Source organism: Aotus nancymaae, unplaced genomic scaffold, assembly GCF_030222135.1.
Source record: "Aotus nancymaae isolate 86718 unplaced genomic scaffold, 86718_ANA_hifiasm-v0.15.2.pri h1tg000058l, whole genome shotgun sequence".
Taxonomy (NCBI): Eukaryota; Metazoa; Chordata; class Mammalia; order Primates; family Aotidae; genus Aotus; species Aotus nancymaae.
Window position 1 is genome coordinate 2,799,246 of NW_026988472.1, and position 24,153 is coordinate 2,823,398.

The 24,153-nt window shown below is 39.8% G+C and overlaps 1 protein-coding gene across 6 annotated transcripts in view; it reads right to left on the reverse strand.

The window, feature by feature from the left end:
• FAAH2 (fatty acid amide hydrolase 2) overlaps window positions 1–24,153 on the reverse strand; it is a 395,527-nt gene that overhangs the window by 46,230 nt on the left and 325,144 nt on the right. For 4 of the 6 annotated variants that reach the window (XM_064364306.1, XM_064364308.1, XM_012440368.2 and 1 more), the window contains 2 exons: window positions 22,053–22,164; window positions 20,317–20,511 (listed from right to left, as the gene is read on the reverse strand). In XM_064364306.1, the coding sequence (XP_064220376.1) occupies window positions 20,317–20,511; window positions 22,053–22,164 (307 nt within the window). Of the gene's footprint in view, window positions 1–11,881; window positions 13,517–17,556; window positions 20,231–20,316; window positions 20,512–22,052; window positions 22,165–24,153 lie in introns of those variants that run through there. The other 2 variants (XM_064364307.1, XM_064364309.1) reach the window with 2 other exon arrangements.

The following is a 24,153-nucleotide window of genomic DNA, read 5'->3' on the forward strand; positions in this document are numbered from 1 at the left end:
GTAAACAGAGAAGGTTTGACTTTCTCTCTTTTTATTTGGATGCCTTTTATTTATTCTCTTGCCTCATTGCCCTGGATAGTACTGGAAGTAGTATGTTAAATAGGAGTTGTGAGAGTGGGCATGCTTGTCTTGTTCCAGTTCCCAAGGGAAACTGATTCAGTTTTTGCTCATTCAGCATTATGTTGGCTGTGGTTTTGTCATAGATGGCTTTTACTATTTTTAGATATGTTACTTTAATGCTTAATCGGTTGAGAGCTTTTGTCATGAAGAAATGTTGGATTATATTACAGGCTTTTTCTACATCTGTTGAGATAATCATATAGTTTTTGCTTTTGATTCTATTTTGTGAATCACATTTACTTTTTTGTTTATGTTGAATCAACTTTGCATCTCAGAAATAAAACGTACATGACTGTGGTAGATTAAGTTTTTGATGTTCTGCTGGATTTAGTTTGCTAGAATTTGTTGAGAATTTTTTGCGCCTCTGTTCATTAGGGATCTTTACTTGAAGTTTTTTTTGTTTGTTTGTTTGTTTTGCTTTTTAATAAATGAACAGATTTTGGTATCAGAATGGTGCTGGATCTATATAATTTGTTAGGGAGAAAGATCTCTTCTTTGATTTTCTTGGAAAACTGTCAGTAGGATTTGTATCAGTTCTTCCTTATATGTCTGATAGAATTTGGCCATGAATCCATGGTCCTGGGCTCTTTTTCATTGGTAAGTTTTTAATTACTGATTCAATTTCTACACTTGTTATTTATGTGTTGATGTCTTCACGTTTATCACGGATTCTATAATGGGAGGTTGTGTGTTTCTAGGAATTTATCCAATTTCTCTATATTTTCTGACTTATGTGCACAAAGGTGTTTTGTATGGTCTCTAAGGAATTTTAATACTTTTGTGGAATCAGTTGTAATGCCATCTTTGTCATTTCTCATTGTGCTCATTTGGATTTATTATTATTATTATTTCTTGTTAGACTAGCTAATGGTATATCAATCTTGTTAATTATTTTGAAGAATCAATACTTGGCTTCATTTATCTTTTTTATGGCATTTTGGGTCACAATTATCTCATTTCTCTGATTTAGTTGTTTGTTTTCTACTACTACATTTGGAGCTGGATGTTTGGTTTTCTTGTTTATCTGGCTGTGTTATTAGGTTGTTAATTTGAAATCATTTTAACCTCTTGATGAATGTGTTCAGTACAAAAAATTTGTCTCTTATCACTGCTTTAATTGCATCTATAAGATTTGGTAAGCTGTGTCTCCTATTTCATTAATTTCAAAGTAATTTTTGATTACTGTCTTAATTTTGCTTATTGTCCATGAGTTATTCAAAGGAAAATTGTTTAATTTCCATTTTTTGGTAGTTTTGAGAGATCTTGGCATGGATTTCTTCTTTTATTAGATTATGATCTGAGAGAATGTGTGGTATGTTTTTTATTTCTTTGAATTTATTGTGATTTGATTTATGTCCCAGGATGTGGTAGACCTTACAATATGTTCTGTGTACGGATGAGAAAAATACATACTCTGTGGTTGTTGCGTGGAATACTCTGTAGATGTGCATTAGGACCAATTGATCAAGTGTCAAGTTTAAATCCAGAATTTATTTGTTAGGTTTCTTCCTCGGTGGTCTGTCTAACTCTGTCAATGCGATGTTAAAGTTCTCCATTATTATTTGTGGATATCTAAATCTTTCCATAAACGTCTGTTCATATACTTCTCCCACTTTTGGATGGGTTTTTTTTTCTTTTAAATCTGTTTTAGTTCTTTTTTTTTTTTTAGTGCATTTTAGGTTTTGGGGTACATGTGAAAATCATGCAAGGTTGTTGCATAGGTGAATACGTGGCAGTGTGATTTGCTGCCTTCCTCCCCTTCACCTATATATGGCATTTCTCCCCATGCTATCCCTCACCAAATCCCCACCCCCCTCTGTCCCACCACTCCCCCCCAACAGACCCCAGTGTACAGTGCTCCCCTCCCTGTGTCCATGTGTTCTCATTGTTCAACAACCACCGATGAGTGAGAACATGTGGTGTTTGATTTGGTGTTCTTGTGTCAGTTTGCTGAGAATGATGGTTTTCAGGTTCATCCATGACCCTACAAAGGACGCAAACTCATGGTTTTTGATGGCTGCATAATATTCCATGGTGTATATGTGCCACATTTTTCCTGTCCAGTCTATCATTGATGGGCCTTTGGGTTGGTTCCAGGTCTTTGCTATTGTAAACTGTGCTGCAATGAACATTCGTGTGCATGTGTCCTTATACTAGAATGATTTATAATGCTTTGGATATATACCCAGTTATGGGATTGCTGGGTCAAATGGAATTTCTATTTCTAGGTCCTTGAGGAATCGCCACACTGTTTTCCACAATGGTTGAACTAATTTACACTCCCACCAACAGTGTAAAAGTGTTCCTATTTCTCCATATACTCTCCAGCATCTCTTGTCTCCAGATTTTTTAATGATCGCCATTCTAACTGGCATGAGATGGTATCTCAATGTAGTTTTGATTTGCGTTTCTCTAATGACCAGTGATGCTGAGCATTTTTTCATATGCTTGTTGGCCTCATGTATGTCTTCTTTTGTAAATTACCTATTCATATCCTTCGTCCATTTTTGAAAGGGCTTGTTTGTTTTTTTTCTTGTAAATCTTTTTTAGCTCGTTGGAATTTCTGGATATCAGCCCTTTGTCAGACGGGTAGGCTGCAAAAATTTTTTCCCATTCTGTTGGTTGCCGATTCACTCTATTGACTGTTTCTTTCACTGTACAGAAGCTGTGGAGTCTCATCAGGTCCCATTTGTCTATTGTGGCTTTTGTTGCCAATGCTTTTGGTCTTTTGGTCATAAAGTCCTTGCCTACTCCTATGTCCTGAATGGTTTTGCCTTGGTTTTCTTCAAGGGTTTTTATGGTGTTAGGTCTCATGTTTAAGTCTTTAATCCATCTGGGGTCAATTTTAGTGTAAGGTGTCAGGAAGGGGTCCAGTTTCTGCTTTCTGTATATGGCTAGCCAGTTTTCCCAACACCACTTATTGAACAGGGATTCCTTTCCCCATTGCTTGTTTTTGTCGGGTTTGTCAAAGATCGGGTCGTTGTAGATATGTTGTGTCACCTCCGACGCCTCTGTTCTCTTCCATTGGTCTATATCTCTGTTTTGGTACCAGTATCATGCTGTTTTGATTACTGTAGCCTTGTAGTATAGTTTAATGTCCGGTAGGGTGATGCCTCCTGCTTTGTTCTTTTTGCTTAGAATTGACTTGGCTATGCAGGCTCTCTTTTGGTTCCATATGAAGTTTAAGGTGGTTTTTTCCAGTTCTGTGAAGAAGGTCATTGGTAGCTTGATGGGGATAGCGTTGAATCTGTAAATTACTTTGGGCAGTATGGCCATTTTCACGATATTGATTCTTCCTAACCATGAACATGGAATGTTTCTTCATCTGTTTGTGTTCTCTCTTATTTCGTTGAGCAGTGGTTTGTAGTTCTCCTTGAACAGGTCCTTTACGTTCCTTGTTAGTTGTATTCCTAGGTATTTTATTCTCTTTGTAGCAATTGTGAATGGCAGTTCGTTCTTGATTTGGCTCTCTTTAAGTCTGTTATTGGTGTATAGGAATGCTTGTGATTTTTGCACATTGATTTTGTATCCTGAGACTTTGCTGAAGTTGCTTATCAGTTTCAGGAGATTTTGGGCTGAGACGATGGGGTCTTCTAGATATACAATCATGTTGTCTGCAAATAGAGACAATTTGACTTCCTCCTTTCCTAATTGAATACCCTTTATTTCCTTTTCTTGCCTGATTGCTCTGGCTAGAACTTCCAGTACTATATTGAATAGGAGTGGTGAGAGAGGGCATCCTTGTCTAGTGCCAGATTTCAAAGGGAATGCTTTCAATTTTTGCCCATTCAGTATGATATTGGCTGTTGGTTTGTCGTAAATAGCTTTTATTATTTTGAGATACGTTCCATCGATACCTAGTTTATTGAGAGTTTTTAGCATAAAGGGCTGTTGAATTTTGTCGAAGGCCTTCTCTGCATCAATTGAGATAATCCTGTGGTTTTTGTCTTTGGTTCTGTTTATGTGGTGAATTACATTTATAGACTTGGGTATATTGAACCATCCTTGCATCCCCGGGATGAATCCTACTTGATCATGTTGGATAAGATTTTTGATGTGCTGTTGCGATCGGCTTGCCTGTATTTTATTGAAGATTTTTGCATCTATGTTCATCATGGATATTGGCCTGTAGTTTTCTTTTCTTGTTGAGTCTCTGCCGGGTTTTGGTATCAGGATGATGTTGGTCTCATAAAATGATTTGGGAAGGATTCCCTCTTTTTGGATTATTTGGAATAGTTTCAGTAGGAATGGTACCAGTTCCTCTTTGTATGTCTGGTAGAATTCGGCTGTGAACCCATCTGGACCTGGGCTTTTTTGGGGTAGTAGGCTCTTAATTGCTGCCTCGACTTCAGCACTTGTTATTGGTCTATTCAGGATTTCGACTTCTTCCTTGTTTAGGCTTGGGAGGAGGCAAGTGTCCAGGAATTTATCCATTTCTTCCCGGTTTTCTAGTTTATGTGCATAGAGTTGCTTGTAATAATCTCTGATGATGGTTTGAATTTCTGTGGAATCTGTGGTGATATCCCCTTTATCATTTTTTTATTGCATCTATTTGGTTATTCTCTTTTCTTTTTTATTAGTCTGGCTAGTGGTCTATTTTGTTGATCTTTTCAAAAAACCAGCTGCTGGATTTATTGATTTTTTGTAGGGTTTTTCGTGTCTCTATCTCCTTCAATTCTGCTTTGATCTTAGTTATTTCTTGTCTTCTGCTAGGTTTTGAGTTTTTTTGATCTTGCTCCTCTAGCTCTTTCAATTTTGACGATAGGGTGTCAATTTTAGATCTCTCCTTTCTTCTCAAGTGGGCACTTATTGCTATATATTTTCCTCTAGAGACTGCTTTGAATGTGTCCCTGAGATTCTACTGTGTGGTGTCTTTGTTCTCGTTGGTTTCGAAGAACATCTTTATTTCTGCCTTCATTTCAGTGTTTATCCAGTCTACATTCAGGAGAAAGTTGTTCATTTTCCATGAAGCTGTGCGGTTCTGGTTTGGTTTCTGAATTCTGAGTTCTAACTTGATTGCACTGTGGTCTGAGAGACTGTTTGTTATGGTTTCCATTCTTTTTCATTTGCTGAGGAGTGATTTACTTCCAATTATGTAGTCAATTTTAGAGTACGTGTTATGTGGGGCTGAGAAGAATGTATATTCTGTGGATTTGGGCTGGAGGGTTCTGTAAATGTCTATTAGGTTTGCTTGTTCCAGGTCTGAGTTCAAGTCCTGGATATCCTTATTAATTTTCTGTCTCGTTGATCTGTCTAATATTGACAATGGGGTGTTGAAGTCTCCCACTATTATTGTGTGGGTGTCTAGGTCTCCTTGTAACTCTTTAAGAACTTTCCTTATGTATGTGGGTGCTCCTGTATTAGGTGCATATATATTTAGGATTGTTAGCTTTTCTTGTTGCATTGATCCCTTTGCCATTATGTAATGTCCTTCTTTGTCTCTTTTGATCTTTGTTGCTTTAAAGTCTATTTTATCAGAGATGAGAATTGCAACTCCTGCTTTTTTTTTGCTCTCCGTTTGCTTGGTAAATCTTCCTCCATCCCTTTATTTTGAGCCTTTGTGTATCCTTGCATGTGAGGTGGGTTTCCTGGATACAGCACACTGATGGGTTTTGGCTTTTTATCCAATTTGCCAGTCTGTGTCTCTTAATTGGGGCATTTAGTCCATTTACATTTATGGTTAATATTTTTATGTGTGAATTTGATCCTGTCATTTTGATGGTAGTTGGCTGTTTTGCCCATTGGTTGATGCAGATTCTTCATTGCATTGATGCTCTTTACCATTTCGTGTGTTTTTGGAGTGGCTGGTTCTGGTTGTTCTTTTCTATGTGTAGTGCCTCCTTCAGGAGCTCTTGTAAAGCTGGTCTGGTGGTGATGAAATCTCTGAGTTCTTGCTTGTTCACAAAGGATTTTATTTTTCCTTCACTTATGAAGCTTAGTTTGGCTGGATATGAAATTCTGGGTTGAAAATTCTTTTCTTTAAGGATGTTGAATATCGGCCCCCTGTCTCTTCTGGCCTGTAGGGTTTCTGCTGAGAGATCTGCTATGAGTCTGATGGGCTTCCCTTTGTGGGTAACCTGACCTTTCTCTCTGGCTGCTCTTAGTATTTTCTCCTTCATTTCAACCCTGGTGATTCTGATGATTATGTGCCTAGGTGTTGCTCTTCTAGGGGAATATCTTTGTGGTGTTCTCTGTATTTCCTGGGCTTGAATATTGGCCTTCCTTTCTAGGTTGGGGAAGTTTTCCTGGATAATATCCTGGAGAGTATTTTCCAGCTTGGATGCATTCTCTTCGTCACATTCAGGTACCCCTATCAAACGTAGATTAGGTCTTTTCACATAGTCCCATATTTCTTGTTGGCTTTGTTCATTCTTTTTTACCCTGTTTTATCTAATCTTGCCTTCTCGTTTAATTTCATTGAGTTGATCTTCTACCTCTGATATCCTTTCTTCTGCTTGGTCAATTCGGCTGTTGAAACTTGTGCATGCTTCGCGAAGTTCTCATGTTGTGTTTTTCAGCTCCATCAATTCACTCATATTCCTCTCTATGTTGTCCATTCTCGTTAGCATTTCATCAAGTCTTTTTTCAACGTTCTTAGTTTCTTTGCATTGGGTTAGAACATGTTCTTTTAGCTCATGAAAGTTTCTTATTATCCACTTTCTGAAAGCTGATTCTGTCATTTCATCACACTCATTCTCCATTCAGTCTTGTTCCCTTGCTGGTGGGGAGTTGTGCTCCCTTGTAGGAGGAGAAGTGTTCTGATTTTGGGTGTTTTCATCCTTTTTGCGCTGGTTTCTTCCCATCTTTGTGGATTTATCCGCCTATCGACTTTGTAGTTGCTGTCTTTCTGATTTTGGTAATTTTAAGTCTGCAGCAGCAGAACTCATAAACCCCCTTTTTCTTCCCTCCCGGTGTTCTGTCCCAGGGAGTTAGGGCTTCATGATTTTCCGCTGTCTTGTTGTTGCTTTCCCTGCCCACAAGGTGGCAGCCTAGTCGCACTCAGCCTGCAGAGGCTTCACTGAGCTGTTGTGGGCTCCGCCCAGATTCCTTGTGAACTTCTCTGCAGTCCTGTTTATATGGGTGTAGTTAGAACTGCTTCCGCTATGTTGGCCCGCCCCGGTAGTGAGGGAGTCTCTGTAGTCACGGGTTACCTTGGTTATGGCAAATTGCCCTGGGAACTTCAGGGTGTGTCCCAATGGAGGACGCCCCTCCCCCACAGAGCTGGACCAACCCGGGTTCAGTTGTGTTTCCTGTGGCACTTTCTTTGCCCTGGAATCTCCTGGCTTGACTCCCTGTTTCAGCTCCCCTTGCTGGCTTACAGGGGACTCATTCGCACTCACTCTGCAGAAGGAGCTGCTGCTCCCTACCTCAGGGTGCAGGCCTAGCGGCAGCGTCACTCAAGCCAGCAGCGCTGGTGACCTGTGGTGCTCTTCCCCTTGTGAATCTCCTGGTCTGTGGGCAGTAAATATCCATCTGGAAATGCGGCGTCCACTCACCCTCTGTGCTTTCTCTCGGAGCTGCAATTGTGAGTTCCTCCTAATCAGCCATCTTGGATCTCTCTTCTGTTTTAGTTCTTTATAGATTCTGGATATTAGCCCTTTGTCAGATGGGTAGATTGTAAAAATTTTTTCCCATTCTATTGGTTGCTGGTTCACTCTAATGATTTTTTTTTTTTTTTTCTGTACAGAAGCTCTGGGGTTTAATTAGGTCCCATTTGTCTATTTTGAGTTTTGTTGTCAATGCTTTTGGTGTTTTAGTCATGAAGTCCTTGCCTATGCCTATGTCCTCAATGGTTTTGCCTGGGTTTTCTTTTAGGCTTTTTATGGTGTTAGGTCTTATGTTTAAGTCTTTAATCAATCTGGAGTTAATTTTAGTGTAAGGTGTCAGGAAGGGGTCTAGTTTCTGCTCTCTGCACGTGGCTATCCAGTTTTCCCAACACCATTTATTAAAAAAGGAATCATTTCCCCATTGCCTGTTTCAGTTAGGTTCATCAAAGATCAGATGGTTGTAGATGTGTGGTGTTGCCTCCAAGGCCTCTGTTCTGATCCACTGGTCTATACGTGTGTTTTGGTATCAGTACCATGCTCTTTTGATGACTGTAGCTTTGTAGTACAGTTTAAAATCAGGTAGCTGATGCCTCCAGCTTTGTTCCTTTTGTTTAGGATTGTCTTGGCTATACAGGCTCTCTTTTGGTTCCATATGAAGTTTAAGGTGGCTTTCTCCAGTCCTGTGAAGAAGGTCATTGGTAGCTTAATGGGGATAGGTATTGAATCTATAAATTACTTTGGGCAGTATGGACATTTTCATGATATTGATTCTTCATAAACATGAGCATGGAGTTTTTCTCCATTTGTTTATATCCTGTTTTATTTTCTTGAGTCGTGGTTTGTAGTTCTCCTTGAAGAGTTCCTTTACATCCTTTGTTAGTTGTATTCCTAGGTATTTTAGTCTCTAGCAATTGTGAATGGGAGTTTGCTCATGATTTGGCTCTCTGTTTGTCTGTTATTGATGTATAGAAATGCTTGTGAATTCTGTGCATTGATTTTGTATTCTGAGACTTTGCTGAAGTTGCTTATCAGTTTAAGGAGATTTTGGGCTGAGATGATAGGGTCTCCTAAGTATACAATCAGGTCCTCTGCAAATAGAGACAATTTGACTTCCTCTTTTCCTAATTGAATACCTTTTTCTTGCCTAATTACTCTGGGTAGAACTTCCAAAACTATATTTAATAGGAGGGGTGACAGGGCATCCTGGTCTAGTGCCAGATTTATAAGGAAATACTTCCAATTTTTGCCCATTCAGTATGATATTGGCTGTAGGTTTGTCATAAATAGCTTTTATTATTTTTAGATATGTTCCTTCGATACCTAGTTTATTGAGAGTTTTTAGGATAATGACTGTAGAATTTTGTCGAAGACCTTCTCTGCATCTATTGACATAATCATACGGTTTTTGTCTCTGCTTCTGTTTATGTGTTGGATTACATTTATAGACTTGCTTATGTTCAACCAGCCTTGCGTCCCTGGGATGAAGTCTCCTTGTTCGTGATGGATAAGCTTTTTGATGTGCTGTTGCAATTGGTTTGCCAGTATTTTACTGAAGATTTTTGCATCTATGTTCATCATGGATATTGGCCATACGTTTTCTTTTTCTGTTGAGTCTCTGCTGGGTTTTGGTATTAGGATGTTGTTGGTCTCATAAAATGATTTGGGAAGGATTTCCTCTTTTTGAATTGTTTGGAATAGTCTCAGAAGGAATGGTACCAGCTCCTCTTTGTACGTCTGGTAGAACTCAGCTGTGAGCCCGTCTACACCTGGACTTTTTTTGATTGGTAGGCTATTAATTGCAGCCTCAACTTCAGCCCTTGTTATTGGTCTGTTCATGGTTTCAGCTTCTTCCTGGTTTAGGCTTGGGAGGGTGCAGCTGTCCAGGAATTTATCCATTTCCTCCAGGTTTACTGGTTTTGTGCATAGAGTTATTGATAGTAGTCTCTGATTGTATTTTGTATTTCTGTGGAGTCAGTGGTGATATCATCTTTATCATTTTTAATTGCATCTATTTGATTCTTCTCCCTTTTCTTTTTTATTAATCTGGCCAGCGATCTGTCTACTTTGTTGATGTTTTCAAAAAAATAGCTCATGGATTTATTGATTTTTTGAAGGTTTTTTTTGTGTGTCTTTCTTTCCTTCAGTTCTGCTCTGGTCTTAGTTATCTCTTGTCTTCTGCTAGCTTTTGAGGTTTTTTTTTTTTTTTGTAATCTTTCTCCTCTAACTCTTTCAATTTTGACAATAGGGTCTCGATTTCAGATCTGTCCTCCCTCCTCTGTTGGACACTTATTGCTTTAAATTTCCCTGTAGGCATTGTTTTAAATGTGTACCAGAGATTCTTGTATGCTGTGTCTTCATTCTCCTTGGTTTCTAAGAACATCTTTACTTCTGCCTTCTTTTCATTGTTTATCCAGTCGACATTCTGGAGCGAGTTGTTCAGTTTCCACGAAGTTGTGTGTTTCTGAGTTAGTTTCTTAATTCTGAATAGTAATTTGATTGCGCTGTTGTCTGAGAGACAGTTTGTTATGATTTCCATTATTTTGCATTTGCTAAGGGGTCATTTACTTCCAATTATGTGATCAATTTTTGAGTAGGTGCCATAGGGTGCTGAATAGAATGCGTATTCTGTGGACTTGGGGTGGAGATTTCTGTAGATATCTATTAGGTCTGCTTGGTCCAGATCTGAGTTCAAGTACTGGATATCCTTGTAAATTTTCTGTCTCGTTGATCAGTCTAATATTGATAGTGGAGTGTTATAGTCTCCCACTATTATTATTATTTTTTTCTTGCATTTTAGGGTTTGGGGTACATGTGAAGAACATGCAAGATTGTTGCATAGATGCATACGTGGCAGTGTGATTTGCTGCCTTCCTCCCCTTCACCCATATCTGGCATTTCTCCCCATGCTATCTCTCCCCAACTACCCACCCCCCACTGTCCCTCCCCTATTTCCCCCAACACACCCCAGTGTGTAGTGCTCCCCTCCCTGTGTCCATGTGTTCTCATTGTTCAATGCCCGCCTATGAGTGAGAACATGTGGTGTTTGATTTTGTGTTCTTGTGTCAGTTTGCTGAGAATGATGGTTTCCAGGCTCATCCATGTCCCTACAAAGGACACGAACTCATCGTTTTCGATGGCTGCATAATATTCCATGGTGTATATGTGCCACATTTTCCCTGTCCAGTCTATCATCTATGGGCATTTGGGTTGGTTCCAGGTCTTTGCTATTGTAAACTGTGCTGCAATGAACATGCGTGTGCATGTGTCCTTATAGTAGAAATATTTATAATCCTTTGGATATATACCCAGGAATGAGATTGCTGGGTCAAATGGAATTTCTATTTGTAGGTCCCTGAGGAATCGCCATACTGTCTTCCACAATGGTTGAACTAATTTACACTCCCACCAACAGTGTAAAAGTGTTCCTATTTCTCCACATCCTCTCCAGCATCTGTTGTCTCCAGATTTTTTAATGATCACCATTCTAACTGGCATGAGATGGTATCTGAATGTAGTTTTGATTTGCATTTCTCTAATGACCAGTGATGATGAGCATTTTTTCATATGTTTGTTGGCCTCATGTATGTCTTCTTTTGTAAAGTATCTGTTCATATCCTTCGCCCACTTTTCAATGGGCTTGTTTGTTTTTTTCTTGTAAATCTGTTTTAGTTCTTTGTAAATTCTGGATATCAGCCCTTTGTCAGATGGGTATATTGCAAAAATTTTTTCCCATTCTTTTGGTTGCCGATTCACTCTAATGACTGTTTCTTTTGCTGTGCAGAAGCTGTGGAGTTTGATTGCCAAAACAGAGATATAGACCAATGAAACAGAACAGAGGCCTCGGAGGCAACACAACGTATCTACAACCATTCAATCTTTGACAAACCTGACAAAAACAAGCAATGGGGAAAGGATTCCCTGTTTAATAAATGGTGTTGGGAAAACTGGCTAGCCATGTGCAGAAAGCAGAAACTGGACCCCTTCCTGACACCTTACACTAAAATTAACTCCAAATGGATTAAAGACTTAAACATAAGATCTAACACCATAAAAACCCTAGAAGAAAATCTAGGCAAAACCATTCAGGACATAGGCGTAGGCAAGGACTTCATGACCAAAACACCAAAAGCATTGGCAGCAAAAGCCAAAATAGACAAATGGGACCTAATCAGTCTCCCACTATTATTGTGTGGGAGTCTAAGTCCCTTTGTATGTCATTAAGAACTTGCTTTACATATCTGGGTTCTCTTGTATTGGGTACGTTTATATGTAGGATCATTAGCTCTTCTTTTTGCATTGATTCTTTTACTATTATGTAATGCCCTTCTTTGTCTCTTTTGATCTTTGTTGGTTTAAAGTCCATTTTTCCATTGACTAGAATTGCAACTCCTGCTTTTTATTTGCTCTCCATTTGCTTGATAAATCTTTCTCCATTCCTTTATTTTTAGCTTATGTGTCTTTGCACTTGAGATGGGTTTCCTTAATACAACACACTGTTGGTTTTTGATATTTTATACAATTTGCCAGTCTGTGTCTTTTGATTGGGGCATTTAGTCCATTTATATTTAAAGTTAATATTGTTGTGTGAATTTGATCCTGCCATTTTGATGCTAGCTGGTTGTTTTGCCCATTAGTTGATGCAGTTTCTTCATTGTGTCAATTCTCTTTACCATTTGGTACATTTTGGAGTGGCTGGTACTGGTTGTTCCTTTCTATGTTTAGTGCTTCTTTCAGAAGCTCTTTTGAGGCAGGCCTGGTGGTGATGGAATCTCACAGCAATTGCTTGTTCATAAAGGATTTTATTTCTCCTTTCCTTATGAAGCTTACTTTAGCTGGATATGAAATTCTAGGTTGAAAGTTCTTTTCTTTAAGGGCGTTGAATATTGGCCCCCACTCTCTTCTGGCTTGTAGGGTTTCTACCAAGAGATCCACCATGAGTCTGATGGGCTTCCCTTTGTGGGTGACCCGACCTTTTTTTCTTTCTGTCCTTAGCATTTTTTCCTCATTTCAACCATGGTGAATCTGACAATTATGTGCCTTGGGGTTGCTCTTCTTGATGAATATCATTGTGGTGTTCTTTCTATTTCCTGGACTTGAATGGTGGCCTGTCTTGCCATGTAGGGGAAGTTCTCCTTGATAAAATCCTGAAAAGTGTTTTCCAGCTTGGATTCATTCTCTCCATCACATTCAGGTACACCTATCAAACATAGATTACGTCTTTTCACATAATCCCATATTTCTTGGAGGCTTTGTTCATTTCTTTTCACTCTTTTTTCTCTAATCTTGCCTTATCCTTTTATTCCATTGAGCTGATCTTCAATCTCTAATATCCTTTCTTTGACTATTGAAACTTGTGTATGCTTCACGAAGTTCTAGTGCTGTGTTTTTCAGCTCCAGCCGGTCGTTTATATTCTTCTCTAAGTTGTTTATTCCAGTTAGCATCTCATCTAACTTTTTTCTAGGTTCTTAGTTTCTTTGCATTGGGTTAGCACATGTTCTTTTAGCTCAGAGATGTTTGTTATTACCCAGCTTCTACAGCTTCTTTCTGTCAATTCATCAGATTCATTCTCCATCCATCTGTGATCCCTAGCTTGTGAGGAGTTGTGATCCCTTGGAGGAGGAGAGGTGTTCTGGCTTTTGGTGTTTTCATTTTTTTGCACTAGTTTCTTCCCATCTTAGTGGTTTTATCTACCTGTGGTCTTTGTAGTTGGTGACTCTCTGATGACATCTCTGAGTGCACGTCCTTTTTTTGATGTTGAAGCTATTTCTTTCTGCTTCTTAGTTTTCCTTCTAAGAATCAGGACCCTCTGCTGCAGCACCACTGGAGGTCCACTCCAGACCCTGCAAACCTGGGGGTATACAGGGGTTGGGGAGTTGCTTGAGGAGACAGTCTGCCCGTTATAGGAGCTCAAGTGCTATGCTGGGAGCTCCACTATTCCGTGCAGAGCTGCTGGGCAGGTACCTTTAAGTCTGCTGCAGCTGAACTCATAACCACCTCTTTTCCCAGGTGCTCTGTCCTAGGAAGTTCAGCTTTATTTATAAGTTCCTCTCATACTGCTGCCTTTTTCACAGATGCCCTGCCCCATACGGAGTAGTCTAGTCACAGTCTGCCAGCAGAGGCATTGCTCAGCTGCTGCAGGCCCTGCCCAGCTGCTGAGTGAACTGTGTTGGTAGTGGCTGACTGCCTCGGCAGTGGGGTATGCCCTTCCCCCCACTGAGCTTGACCATCCTGAGTCCAGCTGTGCTTGCTGTGTAACTCTCAGTCCAGAGCGTTTCAGCTTGCTTGTTTTGTGGTGGTGGTACCCGCAAAGCCAGATTGCCTGGCTGCCTGTCTCAGCTCCCTCCCTTTCAGTTGAATGGGTGGCTCTGTCTTCCAGGCGCTCCAGGCACCAGTTGAAACTGACACCCAGACTTGTGTGAGTTTCTGTGTGCTGACACGGCACTGGCTGAAACCACTGTGCTGAAAACTCACAGCGCTTTTTGGCCTGGGAATCTCCTGGTCTGTGGGCAGTGAAAACTTGTTCAGAAATGCAGTGAGCACTCACCCTCCTCACTGTTCTCGCTGGGAACTTCACTCCAGAGCTGTTCCTATTCTGCCATCTTGGATCTCCCCCACTATATTACCCTTGTTTTTCCTTCCTGACTGTTGATGGTCTAAAATCTGTTTATCTAATGTGAGAAAAGTGACTCCTGCTCTTTTTTTTGTTTTCTATTTTCTTGTTAGATGTTTCTCCATCCTTTTACATTGAGCCTGTGGGTGTCACTGCAGCTGAAATGGGTCCCTTGAAGACAGTAGATTGTTGGGTCTTATCTTTTTATCTAGCTTTCCACTCTATGCATTTTAAGTGGTACATTTAGACCGTTTACATTCAGGGTTATTATTGATTTATAAGATTTTGATTTTGTCATCATGTTGTTGACTACTTGTGTTTTAGATTTGATTGCATAGTTGTCCTATGTTGCTTGTAGGCCATGTGCTTGAGTGAATTTTTGAGGTAGCAGTTTTTTGTCTTGTATTTTCATATTTAGCACTCCCTTAAGAACCTCTTAGAAAGGTGTCTGCTAATAATGAATTCCTTTAGTGCTTGTTTATCTGGGAAGGATTTTATTTCTCATTTGCTTATGAGTTTAGTTTCATGGAATATATTCTTGGTTGAAAATTCTTTACTGTGAGAATGTTGAAAATAGGCCCCAATCTCTTTTGACTTGTAGGCCTTTTGCTCACCTAGATGATTCCTTGGCCTTGGAGAAGCCCCCTCCTATCACTGGTCCCATGTCCACATTTCTTTTGTTAAGTGTTCTGGCCCATGGTCTCCCTCAGGCAGGGACCACAGTTGGTAGACAGGTCATATTCTTGCCAGGCTGGACCCGTGGAGCAAGGCATACCCCAATCCTCTGCCAGCCCATGAACCTGGGTATCTCCCCCTCTCTCAATGATCTAAGACTGAGAGGTCCCTTTTGCTTGGCCACTACCAAGTCCTGCTCAGCTAAGAGCTATGGGAAGGGGTAGGGTCACTTAATCCCTTGTCTAGGTGCTTTCTTGGGGTTCATAGGGTTGTGGCCACACACAGACTTCAGGCAGAGATGGGAATGCTAGGCTGGAAGCTCTAGCAGGCTTGGTTTTCCTGGCTATGACTAGTGGGTATGAGTGGAGTTGCCTGACTTGATGTTGGGTTCTTTTCTAGAGGCTGTTCCTGCAATCAGAGTTCAGACAAAAGTGGAAGTACTGGGCTGGAAGTTCTAGCTGACTGGCTACGAGTGGTAGGGGGTGTGTTGAATCACCTATACTTCAGTTTAGCTGTTTCCCTGGATAACAGGAGGCTGTGTCCACTGGAATATTTCAGAAAGAAGAGGAACTACTTGGCTGGAAGCTCCAGTAGACACGGTCTGCTGGCTACAAGTGGAGGGAGTGGGCATTGTTGTTTGTGTATATGGGACTCATTATTTTTTCTTGTATGCCTCATACATTTTTGTTCAAAACTAGATGCTTTAGTTAATATACTTTATCAGCTCTTGATTCTGATTTTTCTCTACCTCTGGGGCATATTGCTACAGGTGTCACATTAGTATCACTGAAATTATTGCTTTCACTGAATTTTTTGCATCTGAGATCTTCCATATTCTACTCCATGTAAAATCAGCCTCTCTCAGGCAGGGTTGCAGAGCTGCAAGTACTTCTGACTTGCCATGACCTTGTTTAGAACTTCCACAATAAGGTGCCACAGGTAATGGAAGCTGTTGCATGTAGCAGTATACTCTACTTGCCCACAACCAATGTTGTGTAAATGGGTCTAGAAAGAATGGAAGTTATGAGTCTTTAAGGTCTGCCTTGCCCTACCCAGTGTGAAACTTTTGTAACTCAAAGCTGTATCTGAGGAGTGGAGGGGGAAAACAGATTACAGCTTAAATATCATAGGCTCTAACTTTTCTTATTAGGAATCATTAATTTTTCTTGAATAAATGCTCCTGAATTTGATTTACACCATTTGATCAATTTTCACACTTGAAATGGTTGTTTCCATAATTTTTTCCAGTTTTTTTGCTGGTTTGTTTGAGAAAGAATTTGCTGAGCTTCTAACTCAACTATTCTGGGAGGCTCATTCTTACTTATTTATATTTTTATTTACGTGTGTATTTGTTTGTTAGTTTAACAAAAAGTAATTATGCATTTTGTGCAAATGCAATGTCCTAGTCAATGGGGATTACATAGGTGAACAAGATGGATATAGACCACAGCCTTTCTGGAGCTTAAAATATAGCATGGTATTTTGTTATGTAGAATTTTTGCTTAGACTACATGAACATTTTATTTTGTATGTCTATCTTATCAATTGGTGAGGTGACCAAGCCCATTCTGTTGAAACATCACAAAGTCAAGTTTGTTCTCAGAGAAAAAGAATGCTGTGATCAATTTTTAATGACTGGCATAGGTACAAAAGGGACCTCTGAGAATGACATGTTATGATCTTGCCAAACCTGACATATAAATCTTGAGTTTCACACTTATGCTGGTTGCTGCAGAGGTTACAAAAAATCTGCTTAATATTCCTAGCACCAAGATCAATGTTTCTTGGATGAGATCGTTAAAATGCTGTATGATCAATGCTGCTTATCTCAGGATATAAATGGTCCAAGAGATCTTTGAGTACAAACAAACACCTAAACTAAAGTAAAGAGAGAGGAGAAAGCCAGTGGAAGGCCACTTTTGTAAGCTTTTTCTTTTCATCTCTCCTGGTAATCACCTCTCCCAATTATTATGACATATAGGTATTATGTGATAATTGTGGTAGTACCAAAGTGGTAGAAAACTGTAAATAACTTCTTTGAGATACAATGATGAAAGACATTATTAATTGTATGTTATCAGGAAATAGCATAGGCTAATCAAATATTCTAAGAATCTGCAGTCTACTCTTTCATTACGGTGTTATTCCAGTGACAGTATGCAAAGAAAAAAGGATGAAGCAGGCTGCCAAGACAAGTAACATAATATATGTTTGTTGCAGTTTTTGGCATGGCTGTGAATGTTATCCATGACATGCTTACCTTTTCAAACTCATGCTCCTCCTCTTACTCTTACATTAAAAATTTACTTTCTCCAGTTAGTGTAGTGTTTATACTCTCTGTCCACAGTGTTCCTGATGTGTCTTTCTGTTCCATTGCTCATGGGGTTTCTACTGCCTGGACCATTGTATTACTTACCCAACATCCTTCCTCTGAGTAATTTCTACTTTTCCTTCAAGATCCAGGTAAGGGGTGACCTATTCCAGAAGGCCTTCTTTTGTTTCCTTCTATCATAATTCTCTGTTAACATTTGTTTGTCTCTTGTCCTAAGTTAGAGCTCCCTGAGAACATGGAATGTATCTGACTCATCTAACACCAGTGCACAAAATATAGTCCACAACACATACATTAAAAGTTTATTCTCATTGTAGAGTGTCAATGGAGCAAAGTAGGAGGACGTGCTTTGGTTTACTGACCACCACGTGAGGCAGAAGATCAAGGAAAAAGAATTAATTAAGAGCAATAGGATTTGGAGTCAGACGGAGCTGGGTTTGAATTCATATCACTTCACTTCATAGCTGACAGACCCTGTTCAGCCTCCTGTTTCCTTTTCTGTGTAATAAATAATGTCACTTCCTCTGAAATCAGTGGTCATGGGTTAAATTCCCAGTTCCTATACTATCTTAGCTATGTGATTTTGGAAATGTCTCCTAAAGTTTTTTTTATATAAATTCCTTCATCTGTAAAATTAGGACAATAATAGTTACTCCCTCTTATAGGGCTGCTGTAAGATAAAATGAGATGAGATAGGCAAAACTCAGAACAATTCTAGGAACAGATAAAGCAAGGAAAATATATATAGCTAATACCATGAAGTAAAGCAGAGATATTGGTATTACCTACATTAATATCAATATAAACATATACATGTGTTCAATAAATGATACTATTATCACTATTAATACTTTTAAAGAACTGTCTACATTCTTACATTATATCCTTCCAATCATCCTACAAAGTCAATGTAGCATCCTCATCTTAGCTGTAAGAAAGTCAAAGCTCAAAAACTAAATATCTGATTTAATTTACATATCTTGTAAGTAGGAGACAAACATAAGAAGTCTATACAAGCTTGAGAAACTGAGAAGTGTACCAGGAACAAAACTTTAATCTATTTAGCATCCAACAATTCTACATCTTTGACACAAGGTCTCTTAAACTTCATATATTTTTAGCTTTAGTAAGGACAACAAAAACAAAACATGACTGAGTATTATCAACGCATGCATGTAGTGAAAATCACATTGCATTTGAAGTCAGATAGAATACAACTGAATTTCAGTCTTGACCCTGACCCTTAAATCACTTTATAAGTCATTCAGTTTCCTCAGGTTTTAAACAAATATAACTGGGGGAAACATAAATGAGATAATGTATAGAATTTCTAGCTCCTATATCTCATATATTTTAGGTACTTGATAAACTGCAGCTATCATCTATCACTGGTCTTGTATCCATATGATCTAGAATATCATCTGGCTTACAATGGACACTCTCTAGATGTCTTCAAGGGCTAAACTAGAGGGAAAAGTTGCAAACCATGGGAAACCTTAAGCTGAGGAAAATCCTCCCCAAAAGGTATAACAAGTATATTTCTCCTTGGGTTCTATCCTATTGACTAAAGTGTTTTCCCTGTCTTCAGAAACTGAGTAACTAGGTGATGGAAACATAAACAGAGCAACTTAGGCAAGAACTTTTTTCAAAGACTTAATAAATTAAGGCCAGGCACGGTGGCACATGCCTGTAATCCCAGTACTTTGGGAGGCCAAGACAGGCAAATTACCTGAGGTCAGGATTTCAAGACCAGCTTGGCCAACATGGCAAAGCCCTGTCTCCACTAAAAACACAAAAATTAGCTGGGTGTGTAATACTACAGGAATATTAAACATTCCTGTAATACCAGCTACTAGGGAGGCTAAGGCAGCAGAATCAGTTGAAACTGGAGATTGCAGTGAGATGAGATTGTGCCATTATACTCCAGCCTATGCAACAAGTGTGAAACTCTGTCAAAAGAAAGAGAAGAAAGAAAGAAAAAGAGAAAGAAAGAAAAAGAAAGAAAGAAAGAAAGAAAGAAAGAAAGAAAGAAAGAAAGAAAGAAAGAAAGAAAGAAAGGGAAAGAAAAAGGAAGGAAGGAAGGAACAAACGAACGAACAAATGAACGAAGGGAAAGTTAAGAGTGACTAAAGCCAAGGAGAGTGTAAGAGTGAGAAAATTATGGATAGGGACTATTTTATACCCTCTCCCTCATCCTCCATAACTCTTATGTAAATTTACATGTATTATTTCATTTAACTTTAACAGCAACACTGCAAGGCATAGATTAGTCTGACTTCCTAGATAGGAAATAAGTTGAGAAAGATTCAGTGTCTTCCTCCAGGATGCACAAGTAGAAAATTGCAGACTGAAGGATTCCAAATTCCAAGTTTAAGTGGAACACAGGTTTACTGAGTGTGAACGTGTATTTGATGAAGACCTTTCTATCTTCATCTCAAAGAATAGTGTGGTTCCCTGGCACAAGACTCTGGAGAAACCATAGAAACTGATCTAGTACCTATCCAGGGGCCTTTAAACCTCACATAATCATGATCCATCCATGGCTTCAAAACCAGTTGGAAAAAAACTAGTTTGGTCAACAACAGAACAAATTGAATTCAAAGGGGATGATAGCTAAGGTGAGTAAATAATCCCTTGGAGAATTGTCTTTTGTATGAGAATCTTCTGGGAAGCCACAGATCCTGAGAAAAGCTTAACTTGGTTTAATTCAGAGCAGCCAGGGGAGACTTTGAATCTAGTGTGATAACACTGTGTGATAGAAGACAAGTGGCTGAAACTCCCTGAGGCACAGTTCTGTAAAATGTAAATACTCATATGCATTTGTAGGATTCTTGTTGACAGATCAGATATTGGCAAAGTATCTTTCACATATGACATTAGCAACTGTTTTCTGGAGTTTTCAGTCACACAGCATTTTTATACTTGCATGCTTAAAACTTGTCCAACTGCAAAAGAAAATCATGGTTTTTTTTCAAAACATACATCTCTGTCTCTTTAAGATTTATAGAATGCAAGAAATACAATTAGGTACCTGTGTAAGCAAAGTTGAAAGGCCGTGTCAGAGGAACATGATGCTTAGGTGCCACTGTGGGATGTGAGGGGTATAAGAACACACCATCATCACCTAGCATCTCCACCAGCTCTTTATGCAGGCTTTCTTCCACTGCCTTAAACTTTTCGTATTTCTCATTGTTATATTTGAGCTTTTCTTCCAACAAAGCCAGTCCTACAGAATAATAACACATATCAAGTTAAAGTAATAAACTTCATTTTAATTTCTAGTGTTCTTTATCTTTTCTTATTCAAGTAATACATATTCATTATAGAACACTGAGAAAGTAAGAAAGCAATGAAAAAAATACTTTATAATCTTACCACCCATTGTCAATCATTTAACTCCTTCTAATTTGTTTCAGTAATACTATATATAAAATTTCTAGCCTCTGCTACAGCATAGTGTATCATAAGTATTGTTCACATCATTAAAAACCCATTATAGCTGGGCACAGTGGCTCATGCCTGTAATCCCAGCACTTTGTGAGGCAAAGACCAGCAGATCACTTGAACCCAGGAGTTTAAGACCAGCTTTGGAAATATGATGAAACCCCATTTCTACTAAAAATACAAAAATTAGCCAGGTGTGGTGGTGAACCCCTGCAGTCCTAGATTTCTTAAGCCCAGGAGGTTGATGCTATAGTGAGTCATGATTGCCCCACTCCACTCCAGCCTAGACATCAGAGCGAGACCCTTAGAAAAGGGAAACAGAGAAAAAAGTTTGGAAAATTTGCAGCCTGATGACGGATAGAAAGAGAAAAAAAGAAAGCATTTTCTAAGAAGAAATTCAAGCCAGCTACAGAAATTTGCATAAGTAAGGAAGAGCCAAATGTTAATCTCCAAGACAATGGGGAAAATGTTTCCAGGACATGTCAGAGACCTTTGTGGCAGCCCCTTCCATAACAAGGTCAGAGGCCTCTGACAGAACAGTGCAGGGTCAGAGGCCTAAAAGAATAGGAAAGATGGTCTTGCCTAACAGGAAAAAATGATTTCATGGGCCAGGCCCAGGGCCCCACTGCTGTTTGCAGTCCAGGGACTTGATGCCCTGCATCCCAGCCCCTCTAGCCATGGCTACAGCTCTGGCTAAGAGGGGCCAATATTGAGCTCAGGTCATTGCTTCAAAAGATGCAAGCCCCATGCCTTGGTGGATTCCACATGGTGTTGGGCCTGTGGGGTGAACAGAAATCAAGAATTGAGGTTTGGGAACCTCTGCCTAGATTTTAGAGGATGTATGGAAATGCCTGACTGTCCAGTCAGAGGTGTGCTGCAGGGACAAGTCCCTCATAGAGAACCTCTGCTATGGCAGTGTGGAAGGGAAATGTGGGGTTGAAGCCCTCACACAGAGTCTCCAATGGAGCACCGCCTACTGGAGCTGTGAGAATAAGGCCATGTCCTCCAGACCCCAGAATGGTAGATCCACTGGCAGCTTGCACAGTACACCTGGAAGGGCTGCAGACACTCAATGCCAACACATAAAAGCAACTGGGAGGAAGGCTATATCCTGCAAAACCATAAGGGCAGAGCTGCCCAAGACCATGGGAACCCACTTCTTGCATCCAGGATGTGAGACACTGAGTCTAAGGAGATCATTTTGGAGCTTTTAGATTTCACTGCCCTGCTAGATTTTGGACTTGCATGGGGCTTTTTGTCAAAAATTTATATAGAAATATTACAGGACAAAAAACTGGTCTAGGTAGAAGATGATTTACATACCAATGGAAGGGATGGTGTACACTGACAGACCCAGGCACCATTTGATCAACTCCCACAGAGGAGTTACATGTTTCCCATGGTCACCAAGCAAATCCACAAATTTTATGGGTTCCTGAGATAAAGACAAGAAATAAAATACAAGAGTATTTTCTCAAAATACTATAGTTAGAACAAAAACATCTATAAAAGTTTCATAGTGGGATTATTCATAATAGTCAAATGATAAGTACATAAATAAAATTCATTGATGCAATAAAATATTATTCAGCCAAACAAAATAATTAAGTGCTGATATATAATACAATATAGATAAAACTTGAAATATTGTGCCTAAAGAAGCCAGTAACAAGACACCACACATGTATGAGTCTTTTTGCATGAAATATCCAGAATAATTAAATCTATTGAGACAGAAAGTAGATTCTTGGTTGCTTAAGAGTGTGGAGGGGTGAGTGGATTGTAGAGTGCCTGATAATGAGTATGAGGTCCTTTTAGGTATGATAAAAGTGTTCTAGGCCAGGTGCGGTGGCTCACGCCTGTAATCCTAGCACTTTGGGAGGGCAAGGCGGGCGGATCACGAGGTCAAGAGATCGAGACCATCCTGGCCAACATGGTGAAATCCTGTCTCTACTAAAAATACAAAAAAATTAGCTGGGCATAGTGGTGCACTCTTGTAGTCCCAGCTACTCGGGTTGCTGAGGCAGGAGAATTGCTTGAACCTGGGAGGCGGAGGTTGCAGTGAACCAAGGTCGCACCACTGCACTCCAGCCTGGTGCCTGGTGACAGAGTGAGACTGTCTCAAAAAAAAAAGTGTTCTAAAATTGTGATGATTTTTGCACAACTCTGAATGTACTAAAACCCATTAAATTGTATGCATTAAATAGGCACATTGCATGGTATGTGAATTATAACTCAATAAACCTGTTACAGGGAAGTGACAGCAGAGCAGGATTGCTGAATAGAATGCTTCACCAATCAGCCTCGCTGCAAGAACCCCAAATTAAACAACTATGCATGCAAGAAAGCACATTCATAAGAGCCAATAAAGTGAGCAATCACAATAACTGGTTTTAAAATATTATCAATAAAAGAGGCATTGAAAAGATTAGGAAAAATGGTCTTTCATTGCCTACAACAACACCACTCTCCACTGCCCATTGTCCATGGGCACCTCATTGAAAGAGAATTTGTGTGCTTACAGGACAGTGAGTAAAGTGAATGGGCTACTTTGTATTGGAACTCAGTCCTGCCCTGTCCCAGTGCAAGGCAACACAGAGAAAAATTATGCTGGCACCAAAGCAGGGAACATTTAGATCAGTTCTGAATGAGAGGGAAATTCTCAGCTCCAGTGGGAGGTCAGTCCTGGCTGGCTCCACCACTAGCTGACTAACACAGCCTGAGGCCTGAAGTAAATTTGAGTGGCAATCAGGCCATGAGGACTACAGCCCTTGGAAAAACCCTGGAGTTGCACTGTTACTTTGTAGGCAGTTGATTTGGGATGCATCCAACTTAGTGCAACACCAGCTGTAGTGATCAAAGTAGTGTATGCATCATCCTTCCTTTAACTCCAGGCAGTCTAGCTGATGAAGAGACTTCTGTGGCTTTGGGAAAGGAGTGGGAAGAGTACAGAGGACTTGGCCTTGCAACTTGGGTACCAGTTCAGCTATAGTAAAATGAAGCAACAAGGAGATTCCTGAAGCCCCTGATAACAGACCTAAGCTCCTGAATGGTCTTTCTAGACCCACTCTAGCCAGAAAGGAATTGACTGTCCTGAAGGAAAGAACTCAGTACCAGGAGGATTCCCCACCTTCTGACTCAAGAGCATTGAGTCTCCTACAAACATTAGTCAGGCACTAGTTGCCATGAACCTTGGATGAGACCCAGTACTGTGCTAGGTTAATGTTTAACCCAAACATTGCCAGCTGTAGTGGCCACAGGCATACTCATGTTACCCCTTTCCCAATTCTAGACAACTCAGCATGAAAACAGACTCCTTCATATTGGGGGAAAGAGAGAGAAGAGAGTGAGGTACTTTACCTGGTGACCCAGGAAGTTTTCCCTTATATTACTCAATCCAACCAAAGCAGTGCCTTTAGGAGTT